At 43.0% G+C, this 26,139-nt stretch overlaps 1 protein-coding gene across 1 annotated transcript in view; it reads left to right on the forward strand.

The window, feature by feature from the left end:
- The window catches only part of LOC128663085 (A disintegrin and metalloproteinase with thrombospondin motifs 2-like), a 914,348-nt gene that overhangs the window by 518,103 nt on the left and 370,106 nt on the right, over nt 1–26,139 (forward strand). The window contains exon 4 of the mRNA XM_053717234.1: nt 805–1,007. Within this exon, the coding sequence (XP_053573209.1) occupies nt 805–1,007 (203 nt within the window). The remainder of the gene's footprint in view (nt 1–804; nt 1,008–26,139) is intronic.

Raw genomic sequence — 26,139 nt, forward strand, 5'->3', positions numbered from 1 at the left:
ATGGGCGCACGTTAAAATAGCGCTCCACTTGTAATCTAGCCCTAAGTTGTCTGTTTTATGCGCATCTACAGTGACTTAAAGGAAAACTATGACTCTGTGATTTATTATTTCTAAATAATGTGTTTTTCTCACTAATTACACAGTGTTGTCATTGTGTTTTGCTACAACAGCTTGATAGTAGGAGGCAATTCGCAAGGCAAATGCTTTTACCTGGTATGAATCCAAAAACTTCCATGATAAATTTCTGGCAGTCAAATAAATTGTTGATGATGCTTGCTATCCTTATAGCTAATGGGTAGTTAAACTACATTTAAAGTCATATTAAAGCAATTTGGCAACTTGTAAGATTTTTTGGGAGCATATATTTCATGGAACAAATCATTAAATAAAGTACTTTAGCGTTTTAAAACACATTGCAAATGGTTGTCTTGATTGTTTTAATCAAAATGTAAGCTATTTATTTTGTGAAATCAAGAAAACCATAAACTAAATAAAACTACCATCTTTATGTACTCAAACTATCAGTGTTCCAATAAAAGTAGTACTGTTTTTTATACCATAATTCTAGTTTAATTTGACTAATTTCTAAGTTTTATTATGTTGATTCCAATGATAATAAAAAGGTACAACTGAATATTTTTTGAAAAGCAAATAAAATAAAGCACATTTAAAAGGAAAAAGAAAAATATTTTATCTAGTAAAAAAGATTTAATGGGTCAGTTAGTACTGTACTGCTTATAAATTAAAAATACGTGACAATATATACTTATATATATTTATATACTTTATTTTTTATTTTTTTAGAAACCAGTCAACACTCAACTAATCTCCTGGAAAATGTACTTGATAATCTGGAAAATCATGTCAATAATACAAGAAAGAGAAACCGTAGACACGCTACAGAAGATGATTATAATATTGAAGTTCTCCTTGGTGTTGATGACTCTGTTGTACGATTCCATGGAAAAGAATATGTTCAGAAATACCTTTTGACTCTTTTAAACATTGTGAGTGATTTATTTTTACGATTGTCATTTGAAATATACAAAGAGATGGGAATGTATTTCTCATGGAAATGTATTTCATATAATATTACAGAATGCAATATAAAACATTGATTCAAATTAACACAGCTGTATGCTTGTATAATATAATATTCTGAGAACATTTATTAGGTGTTGTAGTAATTTGTTATGGAATTTTTGTAAATAATTTCTACAAATGAAATGTATTTATGCAACAGTGTTATCCTGCAGTTTTCAGAGTAGATCTAGCATGAATCATATATGGGGCGAGCATGTCGGCTTGCACTCTAAATATGAGTTGAAAGTAAAAAGTTTGTGCTCTTGCGCTAACCCAACATGCGCAAAAAGCTTACTTCTAACTCAATTCGAATCTTGTGCGCACAATAACCTATTACCCCATAGAAGTCAATGGAGGGAAAAAAAGTGGAAAAAACATCCTACTCGAGCGCTAACCCGAACTCATGTTCTCATATGCGCTAACCTGATCGCATATTCACATATGCTTTAACCCGATAGCATATTTACATATGCGCTAATCCGACTGCTTATTCTAATGTGCGCTCAACCAAACGCTTATTCTAATGTGCACTAACCCGACATGAAAATATAAATATTTCACATTTCAATGTTCTTCACATAGCAGAATAACACATTTCTACATATATCTGATGGTATTTTGGTACAATATATATCAATACGTATATATATATATATATATATATATATATATATATATAGATACACATGATTATATATAGGTATAGATATATACATATATTTATATATATATCGCTTTAAAATACTTAGAACATATTCTGCTATGTGCAGAACATTAGAATGTATAATGTTTACAGTAAATACACAGTATAACACTTTATTAAAGGGACACTGAACCCCCAAAAAATTATTTTGTGATTCAGATAGAGCATGCAATTTTAAGCAACTTTCTAATTTACTCCTATTATCAAATTGTCTTCATTCTCTTGGTATCTTTATTTGAAATGCAAGAATGTAAGTTAGATGCCGGCCCATTTTTGGTGAACAACCTGTGTTGTTCTTGCTGATTGATGGATAAATTCACCCACCAATAAACAAGTGCTGTCCAGAGGCCTGAACCAAAATAGCTTAGATGCCTTCTTTTTCAAATACAGATAGCAAGAGAACGAAGAAAAAATGATAATAGGAGTAAATTAGAAAGTTACTTAAAATTGCATGCTCTATCTAAATCACGAAAGAAAAAAACATTGGGTTCAGTGTCCCTTTAAAGATTTGTATTCTAAAAAAAAAATTATATTTCCAGAAATAAAAAAATTGTGTTTGAAAATTTAGATTTGTATTCGTATGTCACTATTTATGTGCAATGATAAAGAATTGCCTTTTTTACAGCAATCTTATTCCATACTTAAAGTGCTTCCATACTTAAAGTGCTAGAATGTTTCTTTTTGTCTGCTGGTCTAACCGCAGGAACTCTAATAAGCATGCACACTGATTCTTCTCTCTTGTGTAAGTGACAAAAATTACATAGCACTCATTAGCTGCTTTTTTCAAAGGTAGTTTTTTAATATATTTTTGGACTTCCTTCCATGATTATTTCCTTTCTGAAAGGTTGCAGGAGGGAGCTTTTTGCACTATACTACTGGATGTTTGCATACTCAAAACAGATTCATGTGGGAGAGACCACCATTAAAATCAGAGAGAGGATGAGTCAACACAGGTCTAAGATTAAATGCAGGGACATTACGGCCCATGTATCTAGCCATTTCATTTAAGCTGGTCATAGCATTTGTCATCTTAAGTGGCAGCAGGTTATTGACAATGTGGAAATTAATGGGAAAGGGGGTCATAGTGAGACATTGTGGAAACAAAAAAAATATTTTTGGATTCATAATTTGGAAGCCATGGTTTACAAAGGAATTAATAGAAAGCTAGATATGACAGTGCTTTTATAAATTTATTTTATCATCATATCTAAACGAGGATTTGAGAAAATTGAGAAATATAGCCTCAATGAATCTATAGTATCTTATTTGTATAGGACAACGTGTAATTGTAATAAATAGCCACTAGGTGGCAGTATGTAAGTAGAAATGATGAGGTGATGGCAATTAAGGGGTTTATTAATACGGTTTAAAAGAAAGATTTCACATATATAACAGATAAACATGATTAAGGGCGAGTAGCCTTAAAAGTAGCTATGCTGTTTGCTGTACCTGAATGAAAAGATAAAGTTTAAATATTGCTATTTACTGGTGCTGAGGAATTTTTGGATTCATATACACTTTTGAGGTTGCCTAAGGGCCTTAATATCAGACATCCCAACCTGAAAGAACTAATCTCAAAGAGGTGCACCCCCAACCGTGCCCCCTCAACCGCTCCCCCCCAACCATTCCCTCCTTTCCCGATTCAGAATTCCTCAGTGCTCTGATTCTGAAATAGTTGAAAATGTTATCACAAAGAGTATGTGGGGGAAGAAACACCCATCTAAAGACAAGATGAACCTTGCATGTATACATATCTATATAACCATTTTATAGCTATAAAGTATGGGAGTCTGGCACAATATCCAGTATGGCAGTCTGCACAATATACAGCATGGGAGTCTGGCACAATATACAGCATGGGAGTCTGGCACAATATACAGCATGGGAGTCTTGCACAATATACAGCATGGGAGTCTTGCACAATATACAAAATGGGAGTCTGGCACAATATACAGCATGGGAGTCTTGCACAATGTACAGCATGGGAGCCTGGCACAATATACAGCATGGGAGTCTTGCACAATATACAGCATGGGAGTCTTGCACAATATACAACATGGGAGTTTGGCACAGTATATAGTATGAGAGTCTGCACATCTCACCTGTATCAGGTCTGCTATGTCTCGCACTGCACTAGAGATCAGGAAAGGGGAGAAAGTCCAGAGATGAATGCAGTAACTATTTACATTGAGCTATAACGGAACAGTGGCACCTACAGGTAGAAATGAAAAGTGCAGGCACAAATTTGATTTTCTCTGGCACTGCTCTTTCTGGGATCTTGTGTTTTTGTGCTTGTTGTGAGTGGGCATTCCTGCCATTAACCTCTAAAGTTGCAAAAGGTTCCTAATCCATGGAATGTTGCACATCAAATGAAAACAGCTGTCAGCATAGAAAAAAATCAACTGCAGATCTTACAAAACACACAGGCAAAACTGTTTATGTAAATATTTGTAATTGTAATGGCTCTGCTTTCGTATGGTAATGTAGTCTTGCTGGATAGAACTAAAGGTATCTCCAATGGCTGGTTGTAGTTATGAGAAGTTCTAGAGCCATACTTGGGATTTTTCACTTATACGTTGGCCCAACATGCAGAATACAGAAAGATTAAATTTCCCCTTTGAAGATTCTTGTCTTGCAGTCATGATTTGTTAAAAGCTGCACTTTACCACGTTTTTTAAACTGTTTTCTTTTTGAGTTTGTAAGGTTTTTGTAGACAGTTTTGCCAGTTCCCTTCACACTGTAACTTATTCTGTGATTAATTATAATGGAAGGAGATATGAAACCCAAAAGAAATATTTTGTGATTCAGACAGAGCATATCATTTAAAAAGTTTCCAATTTACTTCTATTATCAAATTTGTTTTGTTCCCATGGTATTCTGTGTGGAAGAGATACCTAGGTAGGCATCTGAAGCACTACATAGCTGGAAATAGTGCTGTCATCTAGTACCCTTGCAAATAAATAACATTCTTGAAAACTGCTGCCATATAGTGCTCAAGAAATGGACCGACTCATACACACCTGCTTTTCAACAAAAGATACCAAAAGAACAAAGAAAATTGATAATAGAAGTCAATTAGAATGTTAGGTTTCATATTCCTTTAAGTCAACTAATCTCTCTTCTTTGTCTTTACCATTGTTTTTGCCATTGAGGAAATGTACAATATTCTTTTACTCCACATATCCTTAAAGGGACATCATTTAGATCAGGGTTCTTCAAACTTATTTTCCATTTAGACCAAGTGTCATGATACCAAATACATTCATGACCCTATTTTTATGCTTGGTCTGAAAATTTCGGAAGTAATATACAACTAGATAGCTGCAATTTTTGGGAAAGTGACTAAAATGAGTGTGTATTTTATCCCTGATTGTAGTCAAACTTGTAAGTGTTGTAAAAGGTGATATAACACACACACACTCTCCTACAACACACACACTCTCCTACAACACACACACTCTCCTACAACACACACACTCTCCTACAACACACACTCTCTTACAACACACACACTCTCCTACAACACACACACTCTCCTACAACGCACACGCCCTCTCTCATGCAACACACACACTCTCCTACAACACACACACTCTCCTACAACACACACACAAAAGTTGCGACCCAGTAAACATGGTGTTGCAACCCAGTAATGGGTCCCGACCCGTGGTTTGAAGAACCCTGATTTAGTTAAAGCATACAATGTTAAACAACTTTCCAAATTCTGTTATCAAATTTGCTTTGTTCACTTTGTATCCTTTTTTGAAGCAGTAGCAATGCACTACTGGGTGTTAGCTGAAGATATTGGGTGAGTCAATGACAAGAGGCATATGTATGTAGCCACCAATTAGCAGTTAGCCTCCAGTAGTGCATTGCTGCTCTTGAGCCTACCTACATGTGCTTTTCAACAACGTATACCAAGTTAATTAAGCAAATTAGATAATAGAAGTAAAATGGAAAATTGTATACTTTGGCGCCCATTTAACAAGCTCCGTAGTGAGCTTGTGGGCCTGTGAAACAGCAGTTATGAAGCCAGAAACAGCAGAAACAGCAGTTATTAAGCAGCGGTCACAAAGACCGCTGCTCCATAACCTGTCCGCCTTCTCTGAGCAGGCGGACAGACATCGCCGGAAATCAACCCGATCGAGTACGATCGGGTTGATTGACACCTCCCTGCTGGTGGCCCATCTATTACCTGACCCGTGGTTTGAAGAACCCTGATTTAGTTAAAGCATACAATGTTAAACAACTTTCCAAATTCTGTTATCAAATTTGCTTTGTTCACTTTGTATCCTTTTTTGAAGCAGTAGCAATGCACTACTGGGTGTTAGCTGAAGATATTGGGTGAGTCAATGACAAGAGGCATATGTATGTAGCCACCAATTAGCAGTTAGCCTCCAGTAGTGCATTGCTGCTCTTGAGCCTACCTACGTGTGCTTTTCAACAACGTATACCAAGTTAATTAAGCAAATTAGATAATAGAAGTAAAATGGAAAATTGTATACTTTGGCGCCCATTTAACAAGCTCCGTAGTGAGCTTGTGGGCCTGTGAAACAGCAGTTATGAAGCCAGAAACAGCAGAAACAGCAGTTATTAAGCAGCGGTCACAAAGACCGCTGCTCCATAACCTGTCCGCCTGCTAATAGCTACTATTTAATAGCTATTGTACCTGGTTAAAATAAATACAAAGTTGCCTGTAAAATAAATATTAATCCTAAAATAGCTACAATATAATTATTATTTATATTGTAGCTATATTAGGGTTTATTTTACAGGTAAGTATTTAGCTTTAAATAGGATTAATTTATTTAATAAGATTTATTTTATTTCGTTAGATAAAAATTATATTTAACTTAGGGGGGTGTTAGGGTTAGACTTAGCTTTAGGGGTTAATACATTTATTAGAGTAGCGGTGAGGTCCGGTCGGCAGATTAGGGGTTAATAATTGTAGGTAGGTAGCGGCGACGTTGGGGGGGAAGATTAGGGGGTAATAAATATAATATAGGGGTCGGCGGGGGTTAGGGGCAGCAGATTAGGGGTTCATAGGGATAACGTAGGTTGTGGCGGTGTACGGAGCGGCAGATTAGGGGTTAATAGTATAATGCAGGGGTCAGCGATAGCGAGGCGGCAGATTAGGGGTTAATAAGTGTAAGGTTAGGGGTGTTTAGACTCGGGTACATGTTAGGGTGTTAGGTGCAGACTTAGGAAGTGTTTCCCCATAGGAAACAATGGGGCTGCGTTAGGAGCTGAACGCTGCTTTTTTGCAGGTGTTAGGTTTTTTTCCAGCTCAAACGGCCCCATTGTTTCCTATGGGGGAATCGTGCACAAGCACGTTTTTGAAGCTGGCCACGTCGGTAAGCACCGCTGGTATTGAGAGTTGCAGTGGCGGTAAATATGCTTATACGATCCCTTTTTGGAGCCTAACGCAGCCCTTCTGTGAACTCTAAATACCAGCGGTATTTAAAAGGTGCAGGGGAAAAAAAGCACGCGTAGCTAACGCACCCCTTTGGCCGCAGAACTCTAAATCTAGCCGATAAGGAATAAACAATAAGAAAGTGGCTATGCCAATTTATTAAAAACTATAAATGTAAAAGCAATGAAACTAATCATAAATAAAAAGTTAATTATTCTAATACCGGACGTCTCCAATATACAAATATAATAAAATGAAGGCTAAAAAAATGTAGTTGCCACCACAGGAGGATAAAAATAGTCTCTTATAAGAGTTAACCACCAAGATGTAATGAGTCATAAAAGTCCCCAATAGTTAGTCACTAGTTGCGAAGCTTCTCTGCTGCACCGAAGACAGCGCCTACTTCTTGTGACGTCATTAGTCACGTGTGCGCCTCTACGGAGGTGGGGAGCCCTGTAAGCCGATCGATTCGGAACGGTGCTCGGAGGAGTAAGGTAAAAGATACCCGGGTACCATAATATGCTGGGATTTCGCAACTAGTGACTAACTATTGGGGACTTTTATGACTCATTACATCTTGGTTGTTAACTCTTGTAAGAGACTATTTTTTTCCTCCTGTGGTGGCAACTACATTTTTTTAGCCTTCATTTTATTTTATTTGTATATCGGAGACGTCCGCTATTAGAATAATAAACTTTTTATATTATGATTAGTTTCATTGCTTTTACATTTATAGTTTTTAATAAATTGGCATAGCCACTTCTTATTGTTTATTCCTTATGTGTTTATTTTTCTTCTATGCACCTTCAGCTTAAGCACTCCTCCATATTTTTTCTTGTTATTTCCTGCTCTTTCCTATTGTGAGGGACTATAGGTTTGGGGAGTTTGGTGGTTCTTCAGCGCACACTACTTTGCATATGTGTTTAACTTATTGTTTAAAAATTGCTAGCAGCCTCTTATTTATTAGGGACTCTAATGATTATTATCCTACATAAAATGAGAAATAAACAAAGTACAACAACACAAATACATACAAATTGCCCAGAGAAGATAAAATAAAAGCTCCAGCTTCACAGAGATTCAAATATCTGTATATGACAAACTATGTATAGGTAAATATGTTAACAGTCCTTTTATGTAGACACTGAAATCAACCCCTTGGCATCATAGATAAGCATCCCACATATACGCTTCATGGAGAATATTAGGATAATTATTTTAAAAAGGATGAACTTCAAAGGGATTAGCATAAAGTATAGTAGCTTATAGTTTAACCAGGAACCGCTGGCCCCTGAGTCCCCCAAACAACGATCTGCCTTACCCCCCCCCTCTCCCAGAGGGCAAGTCCTACAGGAGAATGTATAGTGTTAGGTAACTTAGGGGCATAATTGAACATTACTAATCAGGGGCTTAGGTGTTCAGGCACCCTATGAGGGCTACTCCTGTGGCTGATGGGGTTTACAGGGTGGGCCCTGGGGCTGATGGAGTTTACAGAGTGGGGGTGCTGAGGCTGATTGGGGTTATGGGGGGTGCTAAGGCTGATTGGGGTTACAAGGGGGACCCTGGGGCTAATGGGAATTACAGGGTGGGGGTGCTGAAGCTGATGGTTAAAGGGGGCGCTGAGGCTGATGATAGTTACAGGGGGGCCCTGGGGCTGATGGTGGTTACAAGGGGGGCCCTGGGGCTGATGGTGGTTACAGGGGGTTCCTGGAGCTGATGGTAGTTACAGGGAGGGCCCTGATGCTGATGGTTGTTATAGAGGGAGGGGCCCTGGAGTTGATGGTGGTTACAAGGGGGGCCCTGGGACTGATAGTGGTTACAAGGAGGGCCCTGGGGCTGATGAGGTTTACAGCCTCAGCATCCCCACTGTAAACCCCATCAGCCCCAGGGCCCCCTGTAATTCCCATCAGCCCCAGGGCCCCTCTGTAATTCCCATCAGCCCCAGGGCCCCCCTGTAACTCCCATCAGCCCCAGGGTCCCCCTCTAACTTCCATTAGCCCCAGGGAGGGCCCTGATGCTGATGGTTGTTGCAGAGGGAGGGGCCCTGGAGTTGATGGTGGTTACAGGGAGGGCCCTAATGCTGATGGTTGTTGCAGAGGGAGGGGCCCTGGAGTTGATGGTGTTTACAAGGGGGGCCCTGGGACTGATAGTGGTTACAAGGAGGGCCCTGGGGCTGATGAGGTTTACAGCCTCAGCATCCCCACTGTAAACCCTATCAGCCCCAGCCCCCCCTGTAATTCCTATCAGCCCCAGACCCCCTCTGTAACCACCATCCGCCCCAGACCCCCCCCTTAACAGAGGGGCCCTGGGGCTGATGGGAATTACAAGGAGGGCCCTGGGGCTGATGAGGTTTACAGCCTCAGCATCCCCACTGTAGACCCCATCAGCCCCAGGGGCTCCCTGTAAACCCTATCAGCCCCAGGCCCCCCCTGTAATTCCCATCAGCCTCAGGGCCCCTCTGTAATTCCCATCAGCCCCAGGGCCCCCCTGTAACCACCATCAGTCCAAGGGCGCCCTGTAACTCCCATCAGCCCCAGCCCCCCCCTGTAACTCCCGTCAGCCCCAGGGTCCCCCTCTAACTTCCATTAGCCCCAGGCCCCCCTGTAACTGCCATCAACCCCAGGGCCCCACATGTAACTCATCAGCCCCAGAGCCCTCCCTGTATCTCCAATCAGCCTCATCAGAGTCATCACTCCCCTGTAAACACCATCAGCCCCAGGGCCCCCTGTAATTCCTATCAGCCCCAGGGCCCCTCTGTAACCACCATCCGCCCCAGGCCCCCCCCTTAACAGAGGGGCCCTGGGGCTGATGGGAATTACAAGGAGGGCCCTGGGGCTGATGAGGTTTACAGCCTCAGCATCCCCACTGTAAACCCTATCAGCCCCAGGCCCCCCCTGTAATTCCTATCAGCCCCAGGGCCCCTCTGTAACCACCATCCACCCCAGGCCCCCCCCCCTTAACAGAGGGGCCCTGGGGCTGATGGGAATTACAAGGAGGGCCCTGGGGCTGATGAGGTTTACAGCCTCAGCATCCCCACTGTAAACCCCATCAGCCCCAGGGGCCCCCTGTAAACCCTATCAGCCCCAGGGCCCCCCTCTGTAATTCCCATCAGCCCCAGGGCCCCCCTGTAACCACCATCAGTCCAAGGGCACCCTGTAACTCCCATCAGCCCCAGCCCCCCCTGTAACTCCCATCAGCCCCAGGGTCCCCCTCTAACTTCCATTAGCCCCAGGCCCCCCCTGTAACTCCCATCAACCCCAGGGCCCCACATGTAACTCATCAGCCCCAGAGCCCTCCCTGTAACTCCAATCAGCCTCATCAGAGTCATCACTCCCCTGTAAATCCCATCAGCCCCAGGGCCCCCCCTGTAACTATCATCAGCTCGAGGGCCCCCCTGTAACTACCATCAGCACCAGCCCCCCCTTTAACTACCACCAGCCACAGGGCCCCCTTGTAACTACCACCAGCCCCAGGCCCCCCTGTAGCTACCATCAGCCCCAGGGCCCTCAACGTAACCACCATCCGCCCCAGGCCCCCCCATAACCACCATCAGCCCCAAGCCCCCCCTGTAGCTACCATCAGCCCCAGGGCCCCCCCTGTAACCACCATCAGCCCCAGGCTCCTTGTAACCACCATCAGCCCCAGGGCCCCCCTGTAACTACAATCAGCCTCAGCAACCCCTGTAGCCCCCATCTTAGAGTGGGGGTGCTGAGGCTGATTGGGTTTACAGGGGGTGCTAAGGCTGATTGGGGTTACAAGGGGGACCCTGGGGCTAATGGGATTACAGGGTGGGGGTGCTGAGGCTGATTGGGGTTACAGGGGGGGTGTTAAGGCTGATTGGGGTTAAAAGGGGGACCAAGGGGCTAATGGGAATTACAGGGTGGGGGTGCTGAAGCTGATGGTTAAAGGGGGCGCTGAGGCTGATGATAGTTACAGGGGGAACCTGGGGCTGATGGTGGTTACAAGGGGGGCCCTGGGGCTGATGGTGGTTACAGGGGGGCCTTGGGGCTGATGGTGGTTAAAGGGAGGGCTCTGATGCTGATGGTTGTTGCAGAGGGAGGGGCCCTGGAGTTGATGGTGGTTACAAGGGGGGCCCTGGGGCTGATGGTGGTTACAAGGAGGGCCCTGGGGCTAATGAGGTTTACAGCCTCAACATCTCCACTGTAAACCCCATCAGCCCCAGGGGCCCCCTGTAAACCCTATCAGCCCCAGGGCCCCCCTCTGTAATTCCCATCAGCCCCAGGGCCCCCCTGTAACCACCATCAGTCCAAGGGCACCCTGTAACTCCCATCAGCCCCAGCCCCCCCTGTAACTCCCATCAGCCCCAGGGTCCCCCTCTAACTTCCATTAGCCCCAGGCCCCCCCTGTAACTCCCATCAACCCCAGGGCCCCACATGAAACTCATCAGCCCCAGAGCCCTCCCTGTAACTCCAATCAGCCTCATCAGAGTCATCACTCCCCTGTAAATCCCATCAGCCCCAGGGCCCCCCCTGTAACTATCATCAGCTCGAGGGCCCCCCTGTAACTACCATCAGCACCAGCCCCCCCTTTAACTACCACCAGCCACAGGGCCCCCTTGTAACTACCACCAGCCCCAGGCCCCCCTGTAGCTACCATCAGCCCCAGGGCCCTCAACGTAACCACCATCCGCCCCAGGCCCCCCCATAATCACCATCAGCCCCAAGCCCCCCCTGTAGCTACCATCAGCCCCAGGGCCCCCCCTGTAACCACCATCAGCCCCAGGCTCCTTGTAACCACCATCAGCCCCAGGGCCCCCCTGTAACTACAATCAGCCTCAGCAACCCCTGTAGCCCCCATCTTAGAGTGGGGGTGCTGAGGCTGATTGGGTTTACAGGGGGTGCTAAGGCTGATTGGGGTTACAAGGGGGACCCTGGGGCTAATGGGATTACAGGGTGGGGGTGCTGAGGCTGATGGTTAAAGGGGGCGCTGATGCTGATGATAGTTACAGGGGGGCCCTGGGGCTGATGGTGGTTACAAGGGGGGCCCTGGTGCTGATGAGGTTTACAGCCACAGCATCCCCACTGTAAACCCCATCAGCCCCAGGGGCCCCCTGTAAACCCTATCAGCCCCAGGGCCCCCCTGTAATTCCCATCAGCCCCCGGGCCCCTCTGTAATTCCCATCAGTCCAAGGGCGCCCTGTAACTCCCATCAGCCCCAGGGTCCCCCTCTAACTTCCATTAGCCCCAGGGAGGGCCCTGATGCTGATGGTTGTTGCAGAGGGAGGGGCCCTGGAGTTGATGGTGGTTACAGGGAGGGCCCTGATGCTGATGGTTGTTGCAGAGGGAGGGGCCCTAGAGTTGATGGTGGTTACAAGGGGGGCCCTGGGGCTGATGGTGGTTACAAGGAGGGCCCTGGTGCTGATGAGGTTTACAGCCACAGCATCCCCACTGTAAACCCCATCAGCCCCAGGGGCCCCCTGTAAACCCTATCAGCCCCAGGGCCCCCCTGTAATTCCCATCAGCCCCAGGGCCCCTCTGTAATTCCCATCAGTCCAAGGGCGCCCTGTAACTCCCATCAGCCCCAGGGTCCCCCTCTAACTTCCATTAGCCTCAGCCCCCCCCTGTAACTCCCATCAACCCCAGGGCCCCACATGTAACTCATCAGCCCCAGAGCCCTCCCTGTAACTCCAATCAGCCTAATCAGAGTCATCACTCCCCTGTAAACCCCATCAGCCCCAGGGCCCCCCTGTAACTATCATCATCCCCAGACCCCCCTTTAACTACCATCAGCACCAGCCCCCCCTTTAACTACCACCAGCCACAGGGCCCCCCTGTAACTACCACCAGTCCCAGGCCCCCCCAGTTGCTACCATCAGCCCCAGGGCCCTCCCTGTAACCACCATCTGCCCCAGGCCCCCCGTAACCACCATCAGCCCCAAGCCCCCCCTGTAGCTACCATCAGCCCCAGGACCCCCCTTGTAACCACCATCAGCCGCAGGCTCCCTGTAACCATCATCAGCCCCAGGGCCCCCCTGTAACTACAATCAGCCTCAGCAACCCCTGTAACCCCCATCATCTTTATCACCCCCCTGTAACCCACATAAGCACCAGCCCCTAGCGCCTTGAGTTGTCTCCATCTCCAGTGTTACACTGTCAGTGTGTTACAACACACTTGAGCGTTCACCCGCTGCCGCTGAAGCTCTGCCCCTCCCATCGCCCAAGCCCCGCCCCTCCCGGTAATATAAATTTAAAAATGTTTTCTTTTAAACTGCCTTCTACAAATTTGATCACACACACACATAGCCTAAGCCTAGCCTACCGTTCTCGACTCCTGCTCTCCTGGCTCCTCAGAGCAGGCAGACAGGTTATGGAGCAGCAGTATTTAGACCGCTGCTTCATAACTGGTGTTTCTGGCGAGTCTGAAGCCTCGCCAGAAACACTGCCCTTCAAGCTCCATACGGAGCTTGATAAATGGGCCCCATAGGCTGCAACACTAGCTTTTTAGCCTCACCACAAAACTCGTAATGGCAGCGCTATGGAAGTCCCATGAAAAAATTTCATTTTTACGCGTGCAGGACTGACGTTGCGTTACAGGCTAAAAGGCTTGCGGTGCAGCTTTACCGACAAGACTTGTAATGGCTGCGGTGCTGTTTTAACGCTGAAATTACTATTTTTTCAGCGTTAAAACACGAATGCACAACTCGTAATGTAGGTGATAGTTTCCTGTTGTATCATTTTTTATATTTGAGGGGGTTTACTAATTTAAAATAACTTATTGAGTGTAATGGCTAAGGAAACTAAGCCCCCCCCCCCCCCCCATAAAATAAAATGCTAAGCTTGAACACAATGCTTGCATATGGTAATTCTGATAGGTTGAAATGTGTAGCTGTTGTATTGCCAGATAAGATGTATTAACTGGGCTAGGGTCGGAAAGTCCTAACCTCTAGCTTTTGGATCAGTTTCTAAATCTACTGCAGGTACAGTCTATTTTAACAGGGCATTGATAAGATGAATGTCCAAACCAAATGCATCTAATAATACTGAGGCTTACCGGCATGCTCCAGAAATCTGCAGTTTCCATGTGAAGAGTAAGTGCAGAATGTACTTCCAAAGCTACCTTACTGTGGCACAAAGCTGACTTAGAATTTCATCTAGGTTCAATAACGTATCTCCTCCTACAATGTCCATATATTTCCAAGACAATTACATTAGCTGAATATATGTATTTCTCTGTTTCTCCACAGAACCCACAAACTTCTGCTTAGCTTCTTGACTACTGTTTTAATCTGGTAACAAAACTTCAACTGTGCTTCTTCATAAAAAGAACATACCATACCACATCATCTGAAAGGGAAATAGCACAAAATAAACTTTCTCTTGTCATTTCTAATACAATTTCAAGCATAATCTATAGGACATGAACCAATCCAGACATCTCACACACTACTTCAAATAGCCTCAAAGTGACTCTTGTTGACAACAGGGAAGGCCACCCCTAGAGCAACAATTGAAATCACCCATGCAAATAATTAATCAAGCATGATACAAATATTGCAATACATATTTATTAATACCATAATAGTGTTCCTCCAGAGTGACAGGAAGCCTAGCACACATTATGCAATTATCATGAGATTATTATACAGTTATCATCAGCTTATCTGTGTGTATTATAGTGCTACAGCAATTCTCTGATTGCCCATCAGGATTTCAAGGAGTATATGCCTGGGCTGCTCTACAATACCAAAGCTAGCAAAATTTTGTTAAATATATTAAAAACATTTTTGTACACAAATTTACATATTTTTTAACACAGTTTCAACATTGCTGGTATATGTTATGCTCATATAAATAAATTGTCAAGTAAAAATATTGGATTATGTTGTATAAAGTTGCTGTTATTCCACTTTATGAAATAAGACAGATGTCATGAAGCCAGAATGTACAAAAGATTATTCCAGACACTCCTTAGGAGAAGCTGTAGTTATAAATTCTTTGATACAAAACTGATTAAAGTCAGCTTGAATGGATCATATCCATCTGGGTTTAATTATAAGAGAAAATGGAGATTGTAACATTGCTGAATGCATATTTATTTTGGAGAATCCTAGAAATTTTAATTTTTAGTGCTATGTGTCTTAGAATAACAACATGAGTTGCTGCCACTACACAATATATATATATTTATGCAAAAGCTTACCCTTTTAATCAGTTGAATTTTAGATGTATTTTGGTATTATCTAAAAATTATTTAAATATAGTTAAATTTAGATATTAAGGGCTCAGTTCTCTAAAGCTCTCTGGCTTGGTGATATTTTATAAGATGCTTCATCCGTATTACGAGGTCCCTCAGGGATTGTTTATAAGGCAAATTTTACCTTGGGACTGTGTATCTAATTAAGGGTACGAAAATGCTTTATCTAAAGACAAGACACTTACTTTACAATATAGTGCTTAGTAAAATAAGATGATAATTTCTCTCCGTGATGGTGATTTTTTTTAAAAAATGGGCCCAAAATGTCAGAAATTTATAAGCTCTGTTGCATATTTAGATATGTAACCGACAGATTCTGCAGACAGAGCAAAGTGTAGAATCTTACCTTTTTCAAAAAGCATCTTCATGGTCTCTATAATTTGTAGTATTTGATTGGCTATATCACCAAATTAATAGAAAAAAAAATCATATTCTGGAGTGGTGGGTGCAGAATAAAGATTTTTTTTTTTTTTAATAAACTCCAACTTTACATATTTGTAAAGGAAACAAAGATAACGGGACAAATGCAGATGCTGGAGCCATTTTTTGCATTACTTTTTGGTACAATTCTCAAATTCAAATACATTGTAATCCATTTAGAAACTCCATGGAACTGATACGTGCCATTTGCCCACAGTGATGTTGTGTGAACACCCCTAAAACTTATTCCATCACAAAAAAACTTTTAGAGCACTTATTAGTAGGATTTTGGGGTTTTGCTCTATCAACAGTCCTGAAGTCTTCAAAATGCCTTTTTGGTATCTTCTTTTTTTTTTTATTTCTGAGGAATTAAGCATGTACAATTTAAATAACAAAAGGTATGAAAGTGACTACTCAAAGACCAACTGGCTGTACAAAATGAATGTAACCTTGGCTTTAACAAGTGAATGTGTTAGAATCACAAGCACACAAGTACATTAGCAGTGTCTCACCTAATTTTCTAGGCTAAATATTATGGGAATGAAGCTGACATACAATTACTCTATTGCATGCTTTAAAGACATCCTGCCATAGACCCTTTATAGGGGTTTAACCCACAAAAACAGTATAGGTTAATCACCTATAACATTGTGGTTTGAATTTTATAACAACTAATGAAGGACATATAGATCATTGGGGCTATCCCTGGAATTAAGAGGTGTAGCCTTTAATAGTAAGAAAAACAAATTTGTTATATAGTCACTTTGGTAAAAACATATAATATAATGACTTTTATGCTCCTCCTACCTAAACCCAAAGAATAACCCAACTGTTGGGTGAGGGTGACATGTGTAGTAGCTTATACAATCATTTCCATTAAATATAATAACATTCATGTAGACTCTTACTTTTGCCCCCTTCCAATAATGATTATTGGTGTTCTGTAAACTCCTGTGGTGCTAAAGTTTTTTTAAGTATCTTTAAAAACCCTACTACATTCCTATTCAAGGTCTTCTCCAATCTTGATTTAAAAACATTGTTTTCATCTCTTGGTGTCAGGGTGCCAGGAATCAGACTGAGACAAGAAGTGCAAAAATAATCACACCTTTATTAATAGCAAAAAATAATAAAATGTCCACAAGTCAAATATCAAGCCAGGAATCAAAACCAGAGCTGGTAGTCAGATGAGCTGAGTCAGGAGCCAAAGCGAGTAGTCAGATGAGCCGGAATCAGGAACAAGGAGAACAACAGAGTCAGGAACAAGCCAGTGATCAGCAACCAGGAGGGATGTCAGACAGCCAGGTAATACACAGGAGCTCTCACAAACAGGTCTGAGACAGTGCAAGGGCAAAGCATACTGAACAGAGGCCCTTTAAATTATAAGTGATGATATCACAATTCTGAGACTGCTTCCTGTCTCAGATGGATGCTGTACACCAGTCTGGCCATAAAAGGAAGTGCAGGAAATGAGCAGCATCACACAGTATGCACCAGAGTCAGTAAGAGGTGAGTAAAATTACTGCCAGCAGCACATGGCAAACAAAACAGGGAAAAACCCTGACAGTACCCTCCCCTCAACGACCCCTCCCCGGGGGAGCACAAAAGGCTTATTGGGGAAACGGGCATGGAAGGCACGGAGGAGGGCGGGAGCATGAACATCAGAGGAGGGAACCCATGAACGCTCCTCTGGACCGTAGCCCCTCCAGTGAACCAAATACTGTACGTGTCCCCTGGACATATGAGAGTCAATAATGCTGCTGACCTCATACTCCTCATGGTTGTCAACAAAGATAGGATGGGGACGAGGCAACACAGTGGTAAACCGATTACAAACCAATGGTTTCAAGAGGGTTACATGAAAAACATTGGAGATGCACATTGCAGGAGGAAGGTCAAGAGCGTAGGCCACAGGATTGACCCGTCAGAGTATTCAAAAAGGACCAACATAATGGGGAGCCAGTTTATTGGAAGGAACACGAAGATTCAAGTTGTGGGAGGACAGCCAAACTCTCTCACCAACCTGGTAGGAAGGTGCGGGCAGACACCTATGATCAGCCTGGAACTTTTGGCGCTGCATAGAACGATGAAGCCAAACCTGACTGTGCACCCACGTGGAACGGAGTTGCCGGAGATGCTTCTCCAAAGCCGGAATACCTTGAGACATGAATGAATCGGGCAACAAGGATGGTTGAAACCCATAATTCGCCATGAATGGGGATAACTTGGAGGAAGCATTAATAGCATTATTACAAGCAAACTCTGCCCAAGGTAACAGTTCAGACGAATTATTGTGGTGATCTGAGACATAGCAACGGAGGTACTGTTCCAGAGCTTGATTAGACTACGCAGCCCCATTGAATTGAGGGTGATATGCTGAGGAGAAGGAAAGCTGGATCCCCATTTGAGCACAAAAGGAACGCCAAAATCTGGAGACAAACTGGCTACCCTGGCCCGACACTGTTTCCTTGGGTAACCCATGTAAACGGAAGACCTCCCAGGCATAAATTGAAGCAAGCGCTTGAGCGGTAGACAAATTCTTCAAGGGAATACAATGTGACATTTTAGAAAAATGGTCAACCACCATAAGGATAACAGTATTGCAATTGGAAAAAGGGAGCTCGACAATGAAGTCCATGGATGATGATGTGTCTAAGAACACTCACCATTAGGAATAGGTTGAAGAAGACCCACAGGAAGATGTTGAGGAGTCTTATTCTTTGCAGAAACTGAGCAGGAGGCAACATACTCAGCAACATCAGAACGAAGACCTGGCCACCAGAATTGTCGAGTGACAGACCAAATCATTTGGTTCTTGACTGGGTGACCTGCGGCTTTAGGATAGTGGTAAGTGTGCAAAAGTTTAGTTTGAAGATTCTCAGGAACAAAACACTTACCTCTAGGTTTCTCAGGAGGTGCATTGGTTTGTTCAGCCAGTATCTCCTCCCCCAAGGGAGAAGTCAAATTAGTATGTATGGTAGCCAAAATATGGTCAGGAGGTATAACTGGAGTAGGTACAGACTCCTCCTTGGACAGAGGGGAAAATTGTCGAGAGAGGGCATCAGCCCTAACATTCTTACTACCAGGCAGGTAGGAGACCACATAATTAAACCAAGACAAAAATAGCATCCATCTGGCCTGTCGGGGCGACAAACGTTTTGCTTCAGATAGATAAGTTAAATTCTTGTGGTCAGTAAGAATGAGCACTGGCACACTAGTACCCTCGAGAAGATGCCTCCATTCCTTAAGTGCCAAAATTATGGGCAGTAATTCCCTGTTGCCAATTTCATAATTGCACTCTGCTGGAGACAATTTCTTAGAGAAGAAACCACACAGATGCAAGGAACCGTCAGGCATAGGACGTTGAGACAAGAGGGCACCTACTCCAGTCTCAGACACATCGACCTCAAGAATGAAAGGCAGGACAGGGTTAGGATGAGCCAGAACTGGAGCGGCTGCAAAGGCAGTCTTAAGACTATCAAAGGCCTTAATGGCAGTAGGTGACCAATGGAGTGGATCATTATCTTTATGGGTCATAGCTGTAATAGGTTTGACCAAGGAAGAAAAGTTTTTAATAAACTTTCTATAGTAATTGGCGAACACCAAAAAACGTTGAATAGACCGAAGACCAACTGGGTGAGGCCACTGCAGAACTGCAGATAACTTGTCAGGATCCATGGAGAACCCTGCAACAGAGATAACATAACGTAGGAAGGTTACTTGAGTCTGATGGAACTCACATTTCTTGAGTTTACAAAACAGGCCGTTCTCACATAGTCTCTGAAGAACCCATGTAACATCAGAACGATGAGCCTCAAGTGTGGGTGAGTGTATCAGGATGTCGTCCAAGTACACCACAACACACTGTTGCAACATATCTCATAGGACATCATTAATAAATTCCTGGAAAACAGCAGGAGCATTACATAGGCCAAAGGGCATTACAAGATACTCATAATGTCCGCTCCTGGTGGTAAATGCTGTTTTCCATTCGTGGCCCTCCTTGATCCTAACGAGATTGTAGGCTCCTCTCAAATCAAGTTTAGTAAAGACCGTAGCTCCCTTGAGGCGGTCAAAGAGTTCCGTAATGAGCAGAATAGGGTAAGCATTCTTAATGGAAGATGATTAAGACCCCTATAATCGATGCATGGTCTTAACTCGCCACCCTTTTTCTTCACAAAGAAGAAGCCAGCCCCTGCAGGAGAGCAGGATTTGCGGATGCTCACCGGAGAAAGAGCATCAGTAACATACTCCTCCATAGCACAATTCTCCACAACAGACAGAGGGTAAACCCGGCCCCGAGGAGGAATGACTCCAGGTTGCAGGTCTATGGCACAATCGTAAGACCGTTGAAGAGGCAATGTACCGGCACGCACCTTGTCAAAAATGTCTAGGAACTCTTGGTACTCTTCTGGCAATTGAGATACCGAAGAAGTGCACAAGACTTTAACTGGTTTCCGAAGACAAGTGGAAATACATTGCGGATACAATGACAAAATTTCGGACCTGCACCAGTCGAGACTGGGATTGTGCTTTTGGAGCCAGGGATAACCCAGAACAACCAGAAAATGCGGATAGTTTATCACCTGGAACTGGAGGGTTTCAAAATGGAGAGCCCCAACAGCCATGGATAACGGAGCAGTTTCATGAGTAACGAGTTCAGGCTGAAGGGGCCTGCCATCAATGGCCTCAATAGCAAGCAGAATGGACCGAGACAAAACAGGAATGGAGTGCTTTGATACAAAAGCACTGTCAATGAAATAGCCCACAGCACCGGAGTCAACAAGAGCCTGGTTGACTATGGAGGAGTCCACCCAGGAAAAGACAACCAAAGGTTTCTCCTTTAGCGGTTCCGGGGATGAGGATAAACCACCCAAGGTCTGCCCCCAATAAGACCTTAGGTGTGAGCGTTTCCTGGCCGTGTAGGACAAGACTTCAAAAGGTGGCCCTGTAACCCACAATAGAGGCAGACAAGCCCGGGAGGTGTAATGCCGCCAGACTCTTAGGTGAGTATAGTGATCTCAGACCCTCCTGGGTTCAACTGTGGGAGCTAACTACTCCCCTCCAGACACACACCAGAGGTGAATAACTTAATACTGCACCAGATCATAGCAGGTATCTACTGAACATAGTTGCTAGTGCGGTGAAACCTGTGCTACTAGTAGTAATTCTCCAGGGCTACACATAGGATGCTCCATTTGGCTGTAGCTTTGCTCAGCTTTAACCAAAGGAGATGCGTAAGGCATAGAGAGTGTCATAGGACTCCTCTGTTGACTTATATTCTCTGTAGTAGCCTTTGGGAGTTGATCGGATAATGAGATCTCCATTTCTGGATACTCAGTCAGTCTGGTATTCTCCCTTCGAGTCTCCTTCCTCACTTTATTGATAAGGGCATCAAAACTGTTGTCTAGTTTCCGATCAAGGTCTTATAGGAGAGCTTGCAAGAACATAAGAGGGTCCTCCATGATACTTAACTTGGTAAATGTGCATTAAAAGTTTAACAGTAGATTCAAAGCTACTCTACCTGGATTACCGGGGGAGGGGGGGCGTTGGGAACTCAAGTGTTGGCCACAGCAGGCTAGATCAGGTCCCAGTTGACACAGGTACCTAATCTCTTCCTTTAGTTGAATAGATTATATGAATGGATCTTGTAGATGTGAGGTAGGATGATGAAAATCTTTTTGGATAATCCGTAGATTGGTAGATGTGGTCTGGGAGCTTCATATTTTGCGACCAGTCATTCCTAGCCACGTAGTGCACAGATATGTTTAAAAGGCATTGTTGAGATTGTTTGAAAACACATTAAACCATATAAAATGAAGAGATCCAGAAAGTATTCAAAATCAGAAGGTAAAAACGGCAGATGCTGTAAAAACAAAGTCTTTATTTAATCCATTAAAAATCTCCACCAAAACATGACAAATAGTCAGACAAGCTAGGTCTTACACGTTTCAACGTGAGCTTTAATCATAGAATTCTACCCCCTGTGATTATAACACATATTTAAAAAGCACACAGTGCATTCTGATAGGTGCAAATCAAATCTAACAATTAACTCTTTCAGTACCTGACCTTCCTGAGGATCTTGTGTCAGTTCATTATAATGCAATTATTTTTACTTACATTTTAAGTTAAATACTAGCTGCTAGATTACGAGTTTTTGTCGGTAAGGCTTGCGGCTCTAATGCTCCTTTTTTTTCCACCGCTTCCTTAAGCCAATGCTGGTATTACAGGTTTTTTTAAACCTGGCGTTAGCCGCAAAAAGGTGAGCGTAGAGCAGATTTTAGCTCCACATCTCACCTCAATACCAGCGTTACTTACGGTAGCGGTAAGCTGGCTAAACGTGCTCATGCACGATTTTCCCATAGGAAACAATGGAGCTGAGCTGGCTGAAAAGAAAACTAACACCTGCAAAAAAGCAGCGTTCAGCTCCTAACGCAACTCCATTGTTTCCTATGGGAAAATAAAAAATATGTCTGCACCTAACACCCTTACATGAACCACGAGTCTAAACACCTCTAATATTACACTTATTAACCCCTAATCTGCCGCCCCCGACATCGTTGCCACCTGGATTATGCTATTAACCCCTAAGCTGCCGCTCCGGACACGGCCGCCACCTACATTATACTTATAAACCACTAATCTGCTGCCCCCAACATCGCCCACACCTACATTATAGTTATTAACCCTTAATCTGCCCCCCCAACGTCGCCGCCACTATAGTAAAGTTATTAACCCCTAAACCTAAGTCTAACCCTAACACCCCCCTAATTTAAATATAATTTAAATACATCTAAATAAAATAACTACAATTAAATACATTATTCCTATTTAAAACTAAATACTTACCTATAAAATAAACCATAAGATAGCTACAATATAATTAATAGTTACATTGTATCTAGCTTATAATTTATTTTTATTTTACAGGCAACTTTGTATTTATTTTAACTAGGTACAATAGTTATTAAATAGTTATTAACTATTTAATAACTACCTAGCTAAAATAAATCCTAACCTAAGTTACAATTACACCTAACACTACACTACCATTAACAGTAGATTCAAAGCTACTCTACCTGGATTACCGGGGGGTGGGGGGGGGGTGTTGGGAACTCAGTGAATGACTTCACATTCTATTGGCTGATCCAATCAGCCAATCGGATTGAACTTCAATCCGATTGGCTGATTAAATCAACCAATTGGATTTTTTCTACCTTAATTCCGATTGGCTGATAGAATCCTATCAGCCAATCGGAATTCGAGGGACGCCATCTTGGATGACATCATTTAAAGGAACTATCATTCGATGTTAGTCCGTCATGCTGGAAGGATGCTCCGCGCCGGATGTCTTCAAGATGGAGTCACTCCTCGTCAGATGTAAGAAGATAGAAGATGCCGCTTGGATGAAGCATTCTCCCGGTCCGGATGTCCTCTTCTGCCCGGATAGGATGAAGACTTCTGCCGGTCTGGATCTCCTCTTCTGCCCCATCGGATGAAGACTTCTGGCCGGATTGGATGACCACTTGTGCTCGGCTGGGTGAAGACGGCTCAAGGTAGGGTGATCTTCAATGGGGTAGTGTTAGGTATTTTTAAGGGGGTATTGGGTGGGTTTTAGAGTAGGGGTGTGTGGGTGCTGGGTTGCAATGTTGGGGGGGTATTGTAATTTTTTTCTACAGGTAAAAGAACTGATTACTTTGGGGCAATGTCCCGCATAAGGCCCTTTAAAGGGCTATTTTTAATTTAGTATAGGGTAGGGCATTTTATTATTTTGGGGGGCTTTTTTATTTTATTAAGGGTCTTAGATTAGGCATAATTAGTTTAAACTTCTTGTAATTTTTTCCCCCCTGTAATTTAGTGTTTGTTTTTTTCGTAATTTAGTTTATTGAATTTAATTGTAATTAATTGTAGGTAGTTTAGTTAATTTATTTAATGATAGTGTAGTGTTAGATGTAATTGTAACTTAGGTTAGGATTTATTTTAGAGGTCATTTTGTACTTATTTTAGCTAGGTAGTTATTAAATAGTTAATAACTGTTTAATAACTATTGTACCTAGTTAAAATAAATGCCTGTGAAATAAATATAAATCCTAAGCTAGCTACAATGTAACTATTATTTATATTGTAGCTAGCTTAGGGTTTATTTTATTGGTAAATATTTAGTTTTAAATAGGAATAATTTATTTTATTTTACTAAATTTATTTTGTTTAATTTAAATTATATTTAAGTTAGGGGGAATAGGGTTAGGTTTAGACTTAGGTTTAGTGGTTAATACCTTTAATATAGTAGCGGCGACATTTGGGGTGGCAGATTAGGGGTTAATAAATTTAAGTAGGTGTCGGCGATGTTAGGGCAGGCAGATTAGGGGTTAATAAAAATTAACTAGTGTTTGCAAGGCGGGAGTGCGGCGGTTTAGTGGTTAATACATTTATTAAAGTGGCGGCGATGTTCGGTTGGCAGATTAGGGGTTAATAAATATAATGTAGGTGTGGGCGATGTTAGGGGCAGCAGATTAGAGGTTCATAGGTATAATGTAGGTGGCGGCGATGTCCGGTCGGCAGATTAGGGGTTAAAACATTTTATTATACTGTTTGCGATGTGTGGGGGGCCTCGGTTTAGGGGTTAATAGGTAGTTTATGGGTGTTAGTGTACTTTGTAGCACTTTAGTTAAGAGCTTTATGTTCCCATAAAACTCTTAACTACTGACTTTTAAATGCGGTAGGAGTCTGGACAGGAGAGGGTCTACCGCTCACTTCTTCTAAGACTCGTAATACCGGCGTTAGGCAAATCCCATTAAAAAGATAGGATACGCAATTGACGTAAGGGGATTTGCAATAGCCTCGAGTCGCGGAAGAAAAGTGAGCGGTAGACCCATTCCTGCCTGACTCGTAATACCAGCGGGCGTTAAAAAGCAGCGTTGGGACCTCTCAACGCTGCTTTTTAAGGCTAACGCCAAACTCATAATCTAGGCGTAGGTTTGCTAGCTCGGCATCATAAAAAGTTTATGAACATCATTCAATACATATATGTATAGTTATTATTACCCCTCATTAAAGGTGTCAAATAAATTATTCCTATAAATGCTTACATATAAAAAGACACATCTACCAATAATTATTTTTGTGATATCCTCAACAAATATTTTTTAACACACAGTTACTCATTTGATATTTATCTTCAATTTACCGATATAACAAACTTATTTTTATTTAGGCATTTTAACAACAACAATCAATTCCTGTATATATTAAATGATAAACCAATTTTTTAAGGGATTAAATAAAGACTTTGTGTTCGCTACGGAGCAGTGAGGAATCTGTTTACTAGGCATTGAGCTGCGGTTGCCGTAGAGAGAGGTCACAGGGTGGAGGAATATGGGCAGTTTATACAATTATACTTATTTTCTCCTTCGTTTGGATTGCAACGACGGACAAGCGGAAGAATTCATAGTAAATCTGGGAGGAGCAGGCATGCTGACTCCCTTTGGGGCTTTGATTGAGCCGTAACCGCTTGGATTTTGAGCCGCAACAAATAAGCAGCAACGTATATGAAGGAGGTTTAAGGTATGAGCTGGGCAATTCATATGAATGATCCGTTATGGATGTTGTCAGTTTTCAACTCGAATGAATAAAGTATTTATCCAGATGACAACTAATTTAGAAATGTAGTTAACATTCCATTGTCAAGAGTTCTCATGCATTATATTTTCTATTGGCTGATCGGAACAGCCAATACAATGCGAGCTCAATCTGATTAGCTGATTGGATCAGCCAATCGGATTGAACTTGAATCTGATTGGCTGATTCAATCAGCCAATCAGATTTTCCCACCTTAATTCCGATTGGCTGATAGAATCCTATCAGCCAATCGGAATTTGAGGGACGCCATCTTGGATGACGTCCCTTAAAGGAACCTTCATTCGTCGGGAGTCGCCGGAAGAAGAGGATGGATCCGCGTCGGCTGCTTCAAGACGGTCACGCTCCGCGCCGGATGGAAGAAGATAGAAGATGCCGCCTGGATGAAGATGTCTACCGGTCCAGATGTCCTCTTCTTGCCGGATAGGATGAAGACTTCGGACCCTCTTCTGGACCTCTTCTTGCCGGATAGGATGAAGACTTCGGACCCTCTTCTGGATGGATCGGTGATATCCGGCGTGATGAAGACAAGGTAGGGGGATCTTCAGGGGCTTAGTGTTTTTTAAGGGGGGTTTGGGTGGGTTATATTAGGGGTATGTGGGTGGTGGGTTGTAATGTTGGGGGGTATTGTATGTTTATTTAAATGCAAAAGAGCTGTTTTCTTTGGGGC

This window comes from Bombina bombina, chromosome 6 (genome assembly GCF_027579735.1).
Source record: "Bombina bombina isolate aBomBom1 chromosome 6, aBomBom1.pri, whole genome shotgun sequence".
In the NCBI taxonomy this organism is placed as follows: domain Eukaryota; kingdom Metazoa; phylum Chordata; class Amphibia; order Anura; family Bombinatoridae; genus Bombina; species Bombina bombina.